Source organism: Hyperoodon ampullatus, assembly GCF_949752795.1.
Source record: "Hyperoodon ampullatus genome assembly, chromosome: 17".
Classification (NCBI taxonomy): Eukaryota; Metazoa; Chordata; class Mammalia; order Artiodactyla; family Ziphiidae; genus Hyperoodon; species Hyperoodon ampullatus.
In genome coordinates, this window is record NC_136930.1 from 24,191,906 (window position 1) to 24,208,159 (window position 16,254).

Here is a 16,254-nt window from a genome sequence, read left to right on the forward strand (position 1 = left end):
AATAAAAATGAGCTGCCTACAATTACATGCAAAATCAAGGATGAATCTTACAAACATAATGCTGAAGAGACCATACCCAAGAGTACATACTCCATAAATTCCACTTACATAAAGTACAAAAATAGGCAAAATTAATCTAGGCTAATAGGAGAGTGGGCATTGACTGAAAGAAAGCATGGGGTGAGGCTTTTAGGCTGTTGTAATGGTCTGTTCTTGATTTGTGTGCTAGTTTCACAGCTGTGACTGGTTTGTGAAAATTCGTTCAAGTAAAGCAAAAGTTCACTATGGCATGACAACTTAAGGGTTATAAACCATTTGAATTTTATGTTCAAGAAGTTACAAGTATAGGCTAACATCACTTAACACAAATTTAGAACACAGGTTAATCAATTTTTCATCTTCTACTGATGTACAGCAGAAGTCAATACTCACAGTAAATTTAGCTCTTTCTTCCATCACCTCATAACCCAGGATAATAGGTGTAGAAGGTCTATCTTCCAAATTCACTGTTTCAGAATTTTGTTCTTCACTTTCTCTTGGTCTAGCAGAATACTCAATGGAAGAATCTGCACCTGTAAATTTAGTCCTAATGAGGGGACTGCTACAGACAGATGAAGTGCTTTCCATTTGATCAGGTACACTTGTCTGTTTAAAATTACCCATATTTGAGTCTTCTAACTGGCCTTTGGAAGAGTTTGAGCTTGTTGAGATACTCCCAAAAGAAGAACTTCTTTGGTTTCTGTTGGTTGCAAAACTGGAAGCAGAGTTCCCTATTGGCATGGGAACTGGGACATAAGGAGTTGCCATCTTCTTTTGGCTTTTGCAACAAACCTGCACACTTCTGAGTTCAAACAATTAGAGAACAAGTAATATGCAATCCATTATTTTCTTCTTAGGAATTCACTACCTAAAAATGAGAAGAACATATTGAAAGATTAGTCTTTAATCGGGAGCATTATCCAAAAAAACCCCAAAATGCTCATATCCATTTAATTTCGTGACACTCTATTACTTTATTTGGAATGAAAACATGTCCCAAACCTCCTCCTTTAATCCCAAAATGTCATCTCTAAGAACTCCCATTTTTAAGGTAAGGAGAGCAGAAGTATTCACACCCTTTTTCTTGACCTTGATCCTTTTTATACCCACTTTATTTCTTCGTGATGGATTTCTATAACGTCCATTGTAACCTGATCTCATCTATATGAGTTGCAAAGAGGAAAAGTGATAAAGACCGTCCGGGAACTTTATTCTCTGCTTATGATCCTGACACTACTAAATACAGTACAGGAAGGGAAGGGTAAAGGGAAGGAAAGAAAGGGAAAAGAATTATTCATATTTCCTTCTGATTTAATTAGTGAAACTGAACAATTACCCTGAGTAATGATAGTGAGCCAGAAGCTTAGACACCTTGTAAGATAAATAATAACAGTTCTTAAAGCAGCGGTTTATTAAACCCAGGATCAAATGGATTAAAAAAAAAACTTAGTCAAATTACATTAATCAAATAAACCCCAAAGAACATTAAACACATATCCAAAAAGATTAAATGAATAAAAGTTTAAATATTCTTCAGTTTCTAGATCATCACTAATTCTGCTACGCCATAAAGTGCAGGTATGTAACCAATCTTCAAAACTATACTCGGTAAGCTCTGTTGTCAAAAGGACGAGTTTATTTTGCCTCAGAATAATTTTGTAATAATACAAAGAAAAAAGCTTTACCACTAAGTTGTTAACGAATAAACTAAGAAATGGCGATAACTACAGACCAGGGAAATGGCACATAACAAGAGGTCTGTCTATCCAATTACATCTACGCAACGCTACTGGTGAGAAAGGTAGGAAACAAGCCGCTCAGACTGACAGATGCTGAAATAAAAATTTTAACCCAGCACGTGGCTCTGGGCTACCTTCCCCATCATCAAAGATTCAGGAAACTTGAGCTGCTGATTCACAGCTCCTCGGTTCCGCCAGATGGCCTCCCCAAAAAGAAGTAAATAAAAGTCTGAAATCTCAACCTCCTCACCGCCTGTAAGGTCGCCCCGCCTCCAGTCATTCGAATGAATACCTGAGGCCGCAGGGCTGGCGCGGGGGGCGCTCAGACAAATACAGTCATTGACCTTGCAAAAACGTGAGCGCTACCCAAACGTTAGAAAAACGTACTGGGCTCATTAAGAGTGTCTCCACTTTTGCCTTGGCATCGACATGCTCTGAGGACGAACATCTCAGTGCTACTCTGGAAAACCAAGGGCAGGTGAAGTGTCCCGAGCCTGAGCAACACGGTGGGCGAGAGAAGTCGGTGACGAGAGCAAAGTGCAGAAGCCCGGGCTCAGCTCGACCCCAGGAGTGTCTGGTCGGTGTCTGATCAGGCCAAGGGTCTTCGGCTTGGTGGATGGCAAGACTCACCGCTCCCGGGTCTCCTTGGGGCCCCAAGACGGTCCCGCCTCCGCCGCCCGGTGCGCAGCCAGCGCCTCCCAGACGCCCGGCGGAGTTGGCGGTGGCCTGAGGGTGGCCTGGAGCTCCTGCCGCGTACGCCCACCCTCCTGGGGAGCCGGCCCGCCGCCAGCCAACCGCGGGGGCGCACGTGTCACTGCACGAGCGCCCAGGACAGCGCCCGCTGCCCAGTCCCTACCTTAGCCCGTTCCGCGATCCAGCTCGGGCGCGCTTCCCTGGGACGGTTAAATCCGACCCTCCTTAACCGCAGCTTTCCGTCTCCACCCACCACACCGAGAGGCCTCACGTGACCCCCCTTCCAGAAAACAGCCGCTCCCTGCCTCTGCCCGCCTCCGCCCGGGCCACAGGGCCCAGGATCCCGGCGAGGTGGAGGGCGGGGCTGGGCGGGGGGGGGGGGGCGCCGCCGCTCCAGGAAGTGACGTCACGCCAAGGGCGCCGGCCCCCAGAGGCACAAGCCGGAGTTGCGGGGCTAGGGGTCTCTGGCAACTAGGTTGAAACTACTTTTGTGGTAAGAATTTTACCTTCTTTTCCACAGCTTTATTTTTATAAGTTAACTTTTGAGAAATGGAGACTACGGTACCTAGTTTGCCCAACAGGTGATGAGAAGACTGCAATTCCCGGGAGGCACTGCGGCCAACATTGGACGGGGCTTTCTGCTCTGCATCATGGGACTTGTAGTCATCACCAGTTTGGGCTGGTTCTACTAGGTTACAGATTAGTTAGAGTTAACAGCGCTTCAAGGGATGACAGTTGATTCTGAGTGAGAAGATAGAATGCTCCGCTACAGCCTATTCGTCCTACATAATTCAGAACTCCTCAGTGACAGAGAACTTCTGAAATTCTTCACTGTGTTAGTGGTGGTTTTTTTTGTTTTGTTTTGTTTTTACTATCTCAAGAGCAATTTTATCTCAAATAATATGGTATTAGGCTTGTTAGACGTGCACATTTAAAGAGCTGAAGATTATCAGGAAAGTCGTTCTTTGATAGTCAAATACTGAAATTCAGACCAGTCTGCAGGTCTGTTTATCATTAGAATTGAGCAATTTGATATAAAAATCATTCCATGATTTCTAAGGCTTTGGAATATTACGAAGACTCGGAAAAATTGATAGTCGTAATTTCAAAATGCACATAGGAAGGTAATCTGGTTTGTGGCATAATAATGGTTTGGGGTTGATAATATTGCTCTTCCGGTGTGAATGAGACATAAAAAGAGAATTCTGTAGAAACAGTAGACTAAAACATGAGGTAGTTTTCAGGACAGACTTGGGAGTCTTGGCTGTGAGGTGGCAGTTATATCTATGATTTCTGTAAGTTAATAAAGGTATAGAAAGAAAAGAAAAAGGAGCTTTGCAATATTTTCCTCACTTGTGGTCAGGACTGCAGGTGGTAGCAAAAGATACTTTTGATGTGGGAAATCTGATAATCTTAATATCAAGGAAGCTGAGGAATATTAAACTTTCAAGAAGTAAAGGCATAGAGATATCCCAGTTAGGAGGAGAAAAAAGATCTAGGAAAAATCATTGGAATTGTCCAAAAGGAACTTCCTTCACTAATTATTGAAAGGAGCATACAGGATATACATACTATATGTAACTTTTATCTTCCAGAATATCTGGTATAGATTAATGTCTAGATTTTACTTTTAGAAAATGAACTGAATATTTCTTAAAAATATTTTTAAAGAGATATAATTGACATATAACATTATATTAGTTTCAAGTGTACAGTGTAATGATTCAATATTTGTATATGTTGTGAAGTGATCATCACAGTAAGTCTAGTTAATATCTGTCACCATACAACTACGATTTTTTTCTAATGTGATAGTTACAATTTTTTTCTCATGTGATGAAGACTTTTAAGACTTACTCTCTTACCAACTTTTAAATGTGCAATATAGTTTCATTAACTATAGTTACCATGCTGTACATTACATCCCCATGGCTGATTTATTTTATAACTGGAAGTTTGTACCTTGTGACCCCCTTTACTCATTTCACCCACACCTCCCACCTCTGGCAACCCCAGTCTGTTCTCTGTATTGATGAGCTTGGTGTTTTGTTTTGTTTTAAATTCTACATATAAGTGATATTACATGGTATTGGTTTTGTTTTTCCCTGTCTGGCTTATTTCACTTAGCGTAATGCCTTCAGGGTCCATCCACATTGTCCCAAATGGGAAGGTTTCATTTTTTATGGCTGCGTAGTGTTCCATTGTGTGTGTGTGTGTGTGTGTATGTGTGTGTGTGTGTGTGTGTGTATCAAATCTTTATCCATTCATTTATAGATGGACACTTAGGTTGTTTCCATATAATAGCTATTGTAAATAATGCTGCAATGAACTTGGGAGTGTCTTGTATTTTTCTGAATTCGTATTTTGTTTTCGTTGGATAAATACGCAGAAATGGAATTGCTGGATCATATGATAGTTCTATTTTTAAGTTTTTAAGGAGCCTCCATACTGTTTTCCATAGTGGCTGCACCAGTTTACATTCCCACCAACAGTGCAAGAAGGTTCCCTTTTCTCCACATCCTTACCAACACTTGTTATTTCTTGTCTTTTTGATAATAGTCATTCTAACAGGTGTGAGGTGATATCTCATTGTGCTTTTGATTTGCATTTCCCTGGGGATTAGTGAAATTGAGCATCTTTTCATGTGCCTGTTGGCCCTCTGTATGTCTCCTTTGGAAAAATGTCTGTTTAGATCCTCTACCCATTCTTAATTGGGTTGTTTGCTTTTTTGCTATTGAGTTGTATGAGTTCTTTATATATTTTGGATATTAACCCCTTATCAGATATATTATTTGCAAATATTTTCTCCCATTCATTTTCTTGATGGTTTCTTTTGCTGTATAGAAGCTTTTTAGTTTGATGTAGTTCTTACTAGTTTATTTTTGCTTTTGTTGCCTTTGCTTTTGGAGTCAGATCCAAAAAATCATCGCCAAGACTGACATCAGGGAGCTTACTGCTCATGTGTTCTTCTAGGAGTTTTATGGTTTCAGGTCTTACAGGCAAGTCTTTAATCCATTTTGAGTTGATTTTGTGTATGGTGTAAGATAGTAGTTTAGTTTCATTCTTTTGCATGTGGCTGTACAGTTTTGTCAACACCATTTATTGAAGAAACTGTCTTTTCCTCATTGTATAGTATATTCTTGGCCCCTTTGTCAAAATTAATTGACCACATGTGCATGGGCTTATTTCTGGCCTCTGGAACATCCTTAATATTTAAGAAAGGATATCCTGTGGTTGTCAGAATAAAAGTTGTATTATCACAGACAACATCTAATGGCTAATCTCTATGCATGGAATATTTTATTGATAGTTAAGCTTGGATGCCTCTATACAGTGCACACAAACTGAATTGCATACGTTTTAATTTGTAAAGTAACAGGTCTTTAATTTGTAAAGACCATTTTTCTGCCCTTTCAGTATTGTAATTTTATATAAAAGATATATACCTAGCAGGATGTATTGAGCCCACTCAAGGTACTATTTTATACAATGATATATAGATAGTGATACTTGGCGGTAGTGGGTTTAAGGGGCAGGGGAGAGGAAAGGTAGAAAAAAACACAACAGAAAAAGTATGTACAATAGGCAGACATCTCTTGAGGTAGCTTCCTAGATCCCAACATTTCCCCCTTCTACAATACTGGGGCCCTCATGGCCATGTTCGTAATATGATACTTTTATAACAAAAGTTTTTTGTCAAAGTTGATTGTATCTGAAGAGGATATTTGACCCAAGTTGTGTCCAAATGATGCTCTCTTCTAGGAATTATTTTGAGGGCGGGTGGTGTGGATACAGGCTGGAAGTCACAGAAGCTAAAGTCAGACTAAGGGAAATTCTGTGGTCCATGAAGTCCCACGGCTGAGATCCCTGGAGTTGATCTGGTTCTTCCCCGTTCTCCACTTTTCCTTAGAGTTCATGGGTAACTTAGTGTTCTTCCAATAGATTTGCTTTTTACTTAAATCTAGCCAGAGTTGGTTATTTTGCTTATAACCAAGAGTACAACTAATACAGCAAGTTGGAATGAGGCAAACTGAAGGTGCAAAGTAAAAGCTGATAAAATGCAAGCAAGTCCTTCTCAATGATTTATAATAACTAAAAAACATAAAATGACTCTTTTTCAATTATTACTTTGATATATTCATGGATTCCCTAATTCATGTATGTTGTTTCCCATAGGCAGTGTTTCTGTAATCTTGATATTCAGGATCTGTACTCCACCTGCCCTTTATTTTCTCCCTGACATGAAATTGTAAGAGTTCAGAAAAAGAACCACAAGTGATCTGTTCTTAGCGTAACAGGAGGTGACCAAAATTGTAACAGGGCAGCATGATAGCCAACCTTATTACAGTGAATCTGTGACCTATGCAATTTCCTAAATCCAAGGTAGGAATTACATGACATTTATAATGGGACAAAGAAGAGACTTCAATACTGCTACCATTGATTAGGATTTTCCACTCGTCATATTACATAAGGAAGATTTTGAAAGCATGTGTGGAAGTCCTACTGGAAATACAACAAAGAGACCAAATTCCTTCACCAAATCACAGTTACAGTCTTAGAACTGAAAGGGACCATAATGGTCATGAAGATAAGCCTCCATTTTAGAGCTAAGACTACTAAGGAAAACAGAAGCTAAAAGTTCTGCCTGTAATCAATCCCAGAGCCAGTGAACTCTTGACTCCCAAACTGGTAAACTTCTTACCATGCATAGTAAGATGCCCTTTTCTGAGCACTTTTGCACTCGTTGTGTCCTAAATATCTTTCACACTTCCAACAGTGTCTTGCCCCTGGTACATTCTCAGTTAACATTTGATACCTGGGAAGTCTTCATGGATTTTATGCATGAGGAAGGCCTGCATTGGGCCTTTAAGGATTGCTAGGAATTGAATAAGTAAAGGAAGCAGGCAGGGCACCCTAGGCAGAGTCAAAAACTTGAGAAAGGGCATAACAATGTGGGATGCTGTGGGACACTGAGGAGACCAACCTGATTGGATTGAAGGGTCTTTGGATGTAACTGGAAATAGAGATATGAGCTCCTACTCATCCCTCAAGTCCATCTCCAATATAAACTCATGAGTAATACCTTCCCGATTTCCTCGGATGGAATTAAGTAAGCACCACCTCTATGAGCCCATTGTATTTGTATTTGGTACATGAATGGAGACAATCATCACATTATTTTTGAGTACTTTGTTATGTGTGCAGCCTAAGGGCCAGGATTATATATTGGACATCCATGTGTTGACAGCATTTTTTATGATACCTGAATAAGGCAGGTACTTCATGTAAAGTCTCCATAATAACTGTTTTTTTTAATATCTGGCCCATCTTACTTATTCACATTTCCTATAATATCCCTCTAGACTTTTGCATTTTCAATTCCTAGTTTAGAGAATAAAATCCAAAATTTTTGAGTAGACCCATGAGCCCCTTCATGTAATGACTTTTTTCTCCTTTATGGTCTATTTCCTCCAGATTAATTAATTAGTAAATTAATTAACCAGCTATTTATTGAGTACCTATCACATGCAATGAATCTCAAAGTCCAGCTATATCAATTATTTCCCAGTCTAAGCTTTTCATTTTTTTTCTCTTACTAATATTGCTTGTAGCTTTTGCCTGGAATTCTACTCCTCTCATCCCATTTCTGAGGCTCAGCTCTAGGTGACCTGCTCTGCAAAGGCTTGTCTGAATTCCTCTTTACCATTTCCACGGTCCTCTCTACAAGCTTCTGCTGTGCTCTTGCCCCCACTGGGTGTGGTTATCCCTACATGACTGCCTTCCTGACTAGAACATATGCTCCTTAAGGCAGAGGACATGTCTTTTTCTTCTCCACTGGCTCGCAGAACCTCTGGCGTATGTTGGGGCTAGACTGAATAAATGAATGAAAATGGGTGACTAAAGTTTTCTTATTGGATCAGCTTGGTGGTTTAAGAGAAACAGAAACACATACAAACATTCTCAGTGGAATCTGGTTTCAAAGAGACTTAAAGGGAAATTTGCTCTGTGAAACAAAGTGAAACAACTCTGCTTAAAGAGAAAGGATTCCTTCATTTGCTCAGAGTAATTTGTAAATCACTGGACTAGATAGATGATGTCTAAGGTCTACTTCAGATCTAATGCTTTATGAGTTTATGTGTATCGTTTGAAACCTCAAGGAGATAACCAAACAAGTATCACAACCTGGTTAAGATCTATAAAAGGCATTATGCAGAGCAAAAATAAAATGAAAGCCAAAAAAAAGCTAAACTACCGAAATTAAACAGACCAGTGGATTAGGTTTTAGTCTACATTTAAGTCTTTGTCTTAATAAAGTTTGAGATATGCTGCAACTTCTGGGATAAACATAGAGAAGGAATTCTGGTTTCTGAGGTCCCAGTGCCAGGTTTCAACATCCCAGTGTGCAAGAGATCCTTTCAAAAAAGAAAAAAAAAAAAACGTTTTCAGGGGAAAAAGTATAGCCTTGGAAGAAGTAGCAAGTCTCTGATCCATCAATACCAGGATTCCTGCTCATCTCCTATGTGGGATATCAGCCTCTTCAGGGAGGGCTTAAATCATCTGGGTTTCCTGTGGTCTTTTGTTTGGATTACTTCCAACTTTTTTCATCTGTAATATGCAACAATAATAGTTCTTCATCAAAGGGTTGTTGTGAAAAATAAAACATGATCTTGCTTGGTAAGTGCTTAGTACAGTGCCTGGCAAAATGAACAATAGCGATTATTATTATCTTGAGTCAACTCGGTAGGTCAACTACTTTAAGAAGATAGACAATATTAATAGTAATGTATGTAGATACTTGTTGAATGAATGAATGAACTATGAACAGAGAACTGCACTATCGATTTTATGTACATTAAATTATTTAACCCTCAAAATAATCCCACGAGTCACGTACTGTTATCATAATTGATCCTTTACAGATTGAGTCTCTGAAAGGCCAAATAGCTTGTCCTTTATATATGAAAAGTTATTCTCTGAGAAGTTATCTTGTTTAGAAAGGTTAGGACTCAAGCCCAGTTCTGTCTGTCTCAAGCTCAGATTTCTCCTCCACCATTCCTTCTCTGTCATTGCAGGGGGTAGAATCTAGACCCTCAGAGGACCATACTTGGCAAGATATAGATTGAAAACAAAGTCTTTGGACTTAGTTCCAGGAACTCCTGGGGTCCTCACTTCATCTAACAGTATGATAGCTGGCTCAGATGATTTCATTTATTTTTTCTCTTTGACTCTTACCTAGCTCTAGTATAATTCATGCGTCCTAGGTTTGGCTCCTAAAATAATTTGTCTTGATACACTGATGTTCTCCTGTGCCTGTTCTGTCCTCAGATGCTTTATTGTTATTCTGGTTTGCTATTTGGTATTGGTTCTGAGTTCTCACTTCTCTCATCTTCCTTATTGAAAGACTGGATGGACCAGAAGGATTGGGAAGGAATTAACCAGGTGAAGGATGTGTCTGGATGGGAAGCGAGGGGTATAGTTGGGAAAAGGAGTATCCTAGGCAGAAAAGGTATAGAGGATTTTATGTAGAGATTGCTTAATGATGAGAGACAAAGTTGTTTGAATTGAAATAAAAACTTGCAGACAGTTTTAGTTTTTATGTGGTATCAAATAGCCTCAACTCTGTGAGGAGCCAGATCTTCCTCTTCATTCAACAAATATTTGTTGCCTGCCTACCATATGTTCCAGTTATTGTTCTAAGCCTCCAGGAATTTATCAGCAAGAACATATGCAAAGCCACTCTTCTCATGGAGTTCACATTTGGTAAATGTTAACGTGGGGACAGACAATAGACATAACAAGAAATAAGTTTTAAGAATTCATCTAGGTTTATATTCTTTGAAGACAATAAAATAGAGTAATATGATCAGAGTGGCTGGGGTAGTGGGACGTGCAGCAATTATCCACTGAGGCATCAAATCGGACCTCTCTGAGAATGTGAATGTCTAGAAGAAAACAACTTTGTAGACATGGGGGGGCAGAGCATTCTAGGAAGGCTGCTTCATATGTTCTGTAGGAGGAAAAAGGAAACCAGTTAGCAAAAGCATTCCCTTTTCCTTTTCAAGAACTCACTCTAATTCCAGGAAGTAAGAAGCCAGATGTTTCTCCAATTGTATATGTGATCCATATGTCTCTGAGACATTGGATGTTAACATTAATACCCAAATCTTGCTAGTTTCAAGCTCCCACTTCATTTTAAGGAGTTCTAGTCTCTTGTAAATTTTTCCTTTTCTACATACCCTTAAACTCCCCAAGAGATATCTTCTGTGCTCCAGGGAATCTGTTTTGGTCATTGCTCCCTGTCACCATTGCTGGATGAGCTGCTGTCACTGCTTTTGCCACTGATGGAGTCATGCTTACATTGACAGCTCTGCACTAGACTTTCCACTAACAGAGCTGAGATATTCAGTGTCACTTGAGTCAAACTCTTACACCACGGATGCAAGCTGGAGATCTTCCAGTAATGCTACCTGCCCCTGCTGGACTGGAGACCCACAGGACGGCAGACTGCTGCCAATTGAAACGGAAAACTTTCTTTCACTTTTGCTTGAATACTGAATTGTTACACAGTTTGACAAGCAAGCCCTTTGAGTTTTGTTCCCCTAGTCCTCTTTTCCCCAGGGAGCACCATACCATGTGGGTGGCTGAGTTGACAGAAGCTCCTGTAACAGTTCTGCAGCAGACCTTATTGGATGCCAACTCTCTGAGTGTCTTTCTGAGTCTAGGGAATTCCAGTCTTATGAATCTGGGTGAGAGGTCAGAGCCCATTTCCCCCTATAAAATTCTAAATTGCTGTATACTTGCTTTCTCAGCCTCCACTGCAGCTAGGGTACAGAACATGCCCTCAGCATTACCAATCAGATGAATCCTTTCCCATGCCGGCTGTGTTGGTCATCTGAGGTACAACGTCTAAAGCTCAGTGACAGAAGCATCCTCACAAGACTTGTTTTATGGTTTGATTTTAGGCTTTGTTCCTGGTGGCATTGTCCCCAAGTTTCCTAGAGGTTCTGTGGGCTATTCAATATCTTTAAAATTTTTCTTTTATCTTAAATTGGACAGAGCCACCTTAGGGCTGCTTGCCACATAGGCAAGTGAAGAGAAGGGTCAAGAGAAAGGCCAAGAAAAGGGAAGGGTTTAATTTCTGTTCTTGGGGGGAAATACTCTCTTCTCCACAATTGGCTATGAATAAGGAAGCACAAAGAGTCCTGACTGCCATTGGTCGTCATCTTGCAACTGCAAGGGAATCACTTTGGGATGGAGCCGATATGAGGATGGCAGAGTGAAGGGGGTAAGCATCTTGATGACATGATGGTGCCTTTGATTTTACTGTGCCTAGAGTCTGCTCTGCTTCTGGTCTTGAAATTATCTGAGGTAATAAATTTCCTTATTGATAAGCAAGCTTAACTTGGGATTTTCTGTTGTTACTACCTTTACTGTTATACAATAAATACAGATAATAATGCCTAGCCTTTACTGAGAATGCAAAATGTTGCAGGCATTTTTTATTCATTCAACAAATACCCGTTGAGCTCCTTTAATTGCTATAAACACCCTAATGTTACAACAACGTACTGTTATGTATGCAGCTGGATATATAGACTTAGACATATGTGTGTGTATATATATATATATATATATATATATATATATGTATGTATGTATATGCTTTATAGATATACACATAAGCATGTATATAAATATAGGTATGGGTGTAGATATAGATAGACATAAAGATATGCAACTGGCTGATACATGAGTTTTATCACCTTTGGCAGCTAAGTACCAAAGATGAGGATATAAGTTGCTAAGTACTCCATGTTCTAAGGATGCAGTACGCAGGTAGGTAGAGCCAGCAAACTTCTCCAAAATTCTCATTGAGGGCTGCTAGTTCAGAGAATTATTGAGGTGTGCCACCAACATTACCCAGGTAATATTTGAGAAGGCCTGAAGAGAGAGGATGAGGTGCCCTGGAGAATTCAGTGTTTTTGAATACAGTGTTTCTTTCCCATCACAACAGCTAACAGTTTAACCAACAATTTTTCAACCTTATTATCAGGATGGCCAGTTCCTCACCCTGGGATATGTGCTGGACCATGCTTCTCTCATTCAGCTCATTTCACATTTTAATACCAGGTTCTAAATTGGTTGGTATGACTTGGGGGTATAAGTAATAGAAAATATGGCTCACACTTGCTGAAACGTTAATAATCAAATGTATTGACACAATTACCTGAAAATATAGAGGTAGGATGGATTTTAAGTTGGGTGATCTGATGACTTAATGGTTCTGTTTTCTGTAGGGTTAGGCTAAAAAGCCTCACGATGTAGGATAGCTGCTGGTAGTAATGAAGTATATATGTCTCCTCGTTAATTCTTATGGGAAAAAGAACTTCCATCTGAATATTCCAGGCAGATTCCTGAGATTTATCCTGATTGGACAGTTTAAGTCAGATGCCCAACAATGCAGCAGTGACTGTGGCCAGGGGAATAGAACATGTTTGTTGGCTTAAATCAACCAAGGTCCAGCCCTGAAGTAGGTGACTTTGGATAAGCTTTATGCAAAGAACATGGGTTGCATGGGGGAGGGTGTATATGTCAGCGTAACAATCTGGATGCTGTTGGGAGGGGAGGATGGAACATGGATGCTAAAAAACAATAAAAAATGTTCTCTATGAGGGTAGTTAATGACATAATGAGAGGTGATCAATGATGAGGATATGTGTAAATCCTAAATAAGAGGCAGAAGAACTTGGATGGTGTCCCAATTAATGGGTAAAGATGTATAGCTTTAGAGAAAGGTTGGGATGGTTTTCAAGGATTCTTCCTCAATAAAGATCAGCTCATACTTCCACTGGATCTCTATTGATTTATGGAAAGTCAGGTTAGGTGGTGTCTAGTACAGATCGAGGTCACGTATCTGCCCCTCTAGCGATCCACAGGGAGAAGCACCCACTTCATTGTGGCTGCTGAGTGATGAGAAGTGTTTGCCTGTCAGCAACAGTCCAGCTGGAAAAATGGTAAAGCTGACCCCCCAATCCCAGTTCTTCCTTTTCTAGAAGTGAAGAGAACAGAAAAGGAAGGAGCATTCCACTTAGGCCTAGTCCCAAAAGCTGGTTGAACATTCCTACTTGAATGTCCCATCAGTACTTTAAAGTCATTATTTCTTCATTGTCTCCCTCCTCTCTACCTTGATGTTCCCCTCCCCTCTCTACTTTGGTTGGTGACAATATTCCTACCTACTAGACCACCTGAAGCAGAAAATTTAAGAATTATCCCAGATTTTTTTTTTTTTTTTTTTTTGCTGTACACGGGCCTCTCCCGTTGCGGAGCACAGGCTCCGGATGCGCAGGCTCAGTGGCCATGGCTCACAAGCCTAGCCGCTCAGCGGCATGTGGGATCTTCCCGGACCGGGGCACGAACCCATGTCCCCTGTATCGGCAGGCGGACACTCACCCACTGCGCCACCAGGGAAGCCCTGTCCCAGATTTTTATTTCTCCAGTCCTAATACCCTGTCAGAAGCAGTCTCTATCAATAGTTTTTTAACATATCTTTCAAAACTGTTTTCTATTCATTTATCACTACAAATACATTCCTTTGGGCATCCAATATATTGCCCTGGACCAATACAATTGGCTCCACATTGGTATCCTTGACACCAGACTTTCATTCTCCACTTTTGCTACTAGAGTGAGAATTCTGAAACATAGATCTACATGCATCATAATCCTTTATTATTAAGCATCATTTATGAGATAAAACACAAAACTCTTTAGCCTGGCAGCTGGCACAAAGGACTCTATGATCTGGCCCCTGCCTACCACTCTAATCTCCTCATTCCTGGTTTTCTTTTTCTCTCTTTTTAGCCCCTATACTGGATGAAGCACTTGTTGTAAATGTGAAATGCCTCCTCTCCTTGGTCCATGCTGCCGCTTTTCTCTCCTTTGAAAGAGTCCATTCATAAAGCTTACATTTTAAACCCTTCATGTGTTTTTTCATAAGTTTCCCAAGCTTACTTGGCATTTCTTCCTCTGTGCTCCTGTTTGTCCTTAGTGTAAACTTCAGCCTTTATCACACTGTATTGAAATTGTTTTCATATTTGTCTCCCCCTTCATTCAGTCAACCCACGTTTGCTGAGTACCTTGTGTGTGTGAAGCATAATTCCAAGTGCTGGTCATTTAAAGATAAACACTTTATACTTAACAACTTCAGTTAGCAGTTAAGTAGAGATAGGCACTTGAATCAATAAATATGAATGTGTTCTAGACGCTAGGATGGATCTCTCAACAGGTTACCTGATCAACATAAAGAAGAGAGAGGCAGTTTTACTTGGAGTTAGGGATTAAGTGTCAGGTTCGGTGGTAGTCACTTTACATGTATTACCTCATTTATTCCTTTCACCAACAGATATTTATTGAACACTTATGGTTGCCATACTCCGACCCAAGAGACACAGTGGTAATAAAATCAGAATTAGTTTTTGCCCTCATGGCATTTACAGTGTAGTTCAAAGGCAACAGACCAAACAGGTGATTACAATGCAGAGCAGCAAGAACCATAACTCGGTCAAGTAGAGAGTGTTCATACGAAGGAAGTGGGCCAACCCAGGCTGTGGAGTGGATAATCAGTGATGACTTCCTGGAGAAAATAACATCTAAATTCAGATTTGAAGGATTATTAAAAGTTAAACAGGTGAAGGGAATGGGGATTGGAAGTGTGGGGAGGGGGACATTCCAGGCAGGACAGTATTTCCTAAGGTCTGGTGTGAAAAACAGCATGGCAGAGTCAAGTGTATCAGGGGCAAAACATGATGAGTATATGAATATGTACAATTTTCCATGCACTCCAGACCTTAAAGTAAAGGAGTCAATCTTGCTTATTAGGTCTTTTGCATAATGTAGTAATGGGCTGATTTTTTTATATAAGTAAAGTAACCAAGGGGATAGCTGAGATTGCCTTTCCCAGGAAGTTCCATGTGTGCTTCCTTTCTGAGGACATGAGAGAAGTCTAGGCATCTGACTGCTAGGTTCTCAGTATGTCCTAAACCATTCTAGGATGGATTACCTTAGCTATTGGTCTTGGGTGGAAGATTGAGGACCAGGAGTGGTACATGATGGAGGTGGGATAGAATGGAGAGTGGAGCTACCTGACTATAAGAGAGCCATGTGAGGAAAAAGATTTTTGCCAGCTGCTCAGAATGGAAAACCTTCAGGGGAAGGAAAGGTGTATAAAGGTAATGCTTAGGTAGCTTTCTTTGAAATTCTTCATGAAACTCCTGGTTCACCTCTTTAAGAACGTCATACTTAAGGTCTACCCTGTCCTTCAAGCTTTCAGACAAGCTCATGTTTCTGTGGCTGGAACACTACATAGAGACTTGACTGGGAATTCTTTGGATTTTAGAAGGAAATGCAAGAAGAGAAATAGAGGAAGTCCACAGAGCAAATACCTCAAATCATAGAATTGGGAAGGCTCAGGATGAGGCCGAGGAGGTGGAAGACCAGGTCACAGAGGACCTTGAAAGCAAGGTTGAGGAGCATAGAAGTTTCCTCTCGGGAATGGGCAATGGGAAGACAGAGAAAAGAACCCAAGATCAGATTTGCATTTCAGACAGATTATTCTGTCTCTGGTGTCCAGAAGAAATAGAGAGGCAAATCTCAAGGCAGGGAGGTGATTTGCTAGGGTATATAGAAATCCTTGAGGGCAGGTATTACTACCTTGATTTTTCAGATGCAGAAGCAGAGCTTAGGGAGGTGTTTGACAGTAAACAGAGAGGATTAGGACTCT

The 16,254-nt window shown here is 40.4% G+C and overlaps 1 protein-coding gene across 3 annotated transcripts in view; it reads right to left on the bottom strand.

Annotated features, from left to right (window-relative positions):
• Window positions 1-807, bottom strand: part of SNX16 (sorting nexin 16) — a gene marked incomplete at its 5' end in the record, with an annotated part of 31,779 nt that extends 30,972 nt beyond the window's left edge. For 2 of the 3 annotated variants that reach the window (XM_079722338.1, XM_079722337.1), the window contains one exon: window positions 433-807. In XM_079722338.1, the coding sequence (XP_079578464.1) occupies window positions 433-807 (375 nt within the window). The remainder of the gene's footprint in view (window positions 1-432) is intronic. The other variant, XM_079722339.1, reaches the window with a different exon arrangement.
• Window positions 808-16,254: the final 15,447 nt, after the last annotated feature.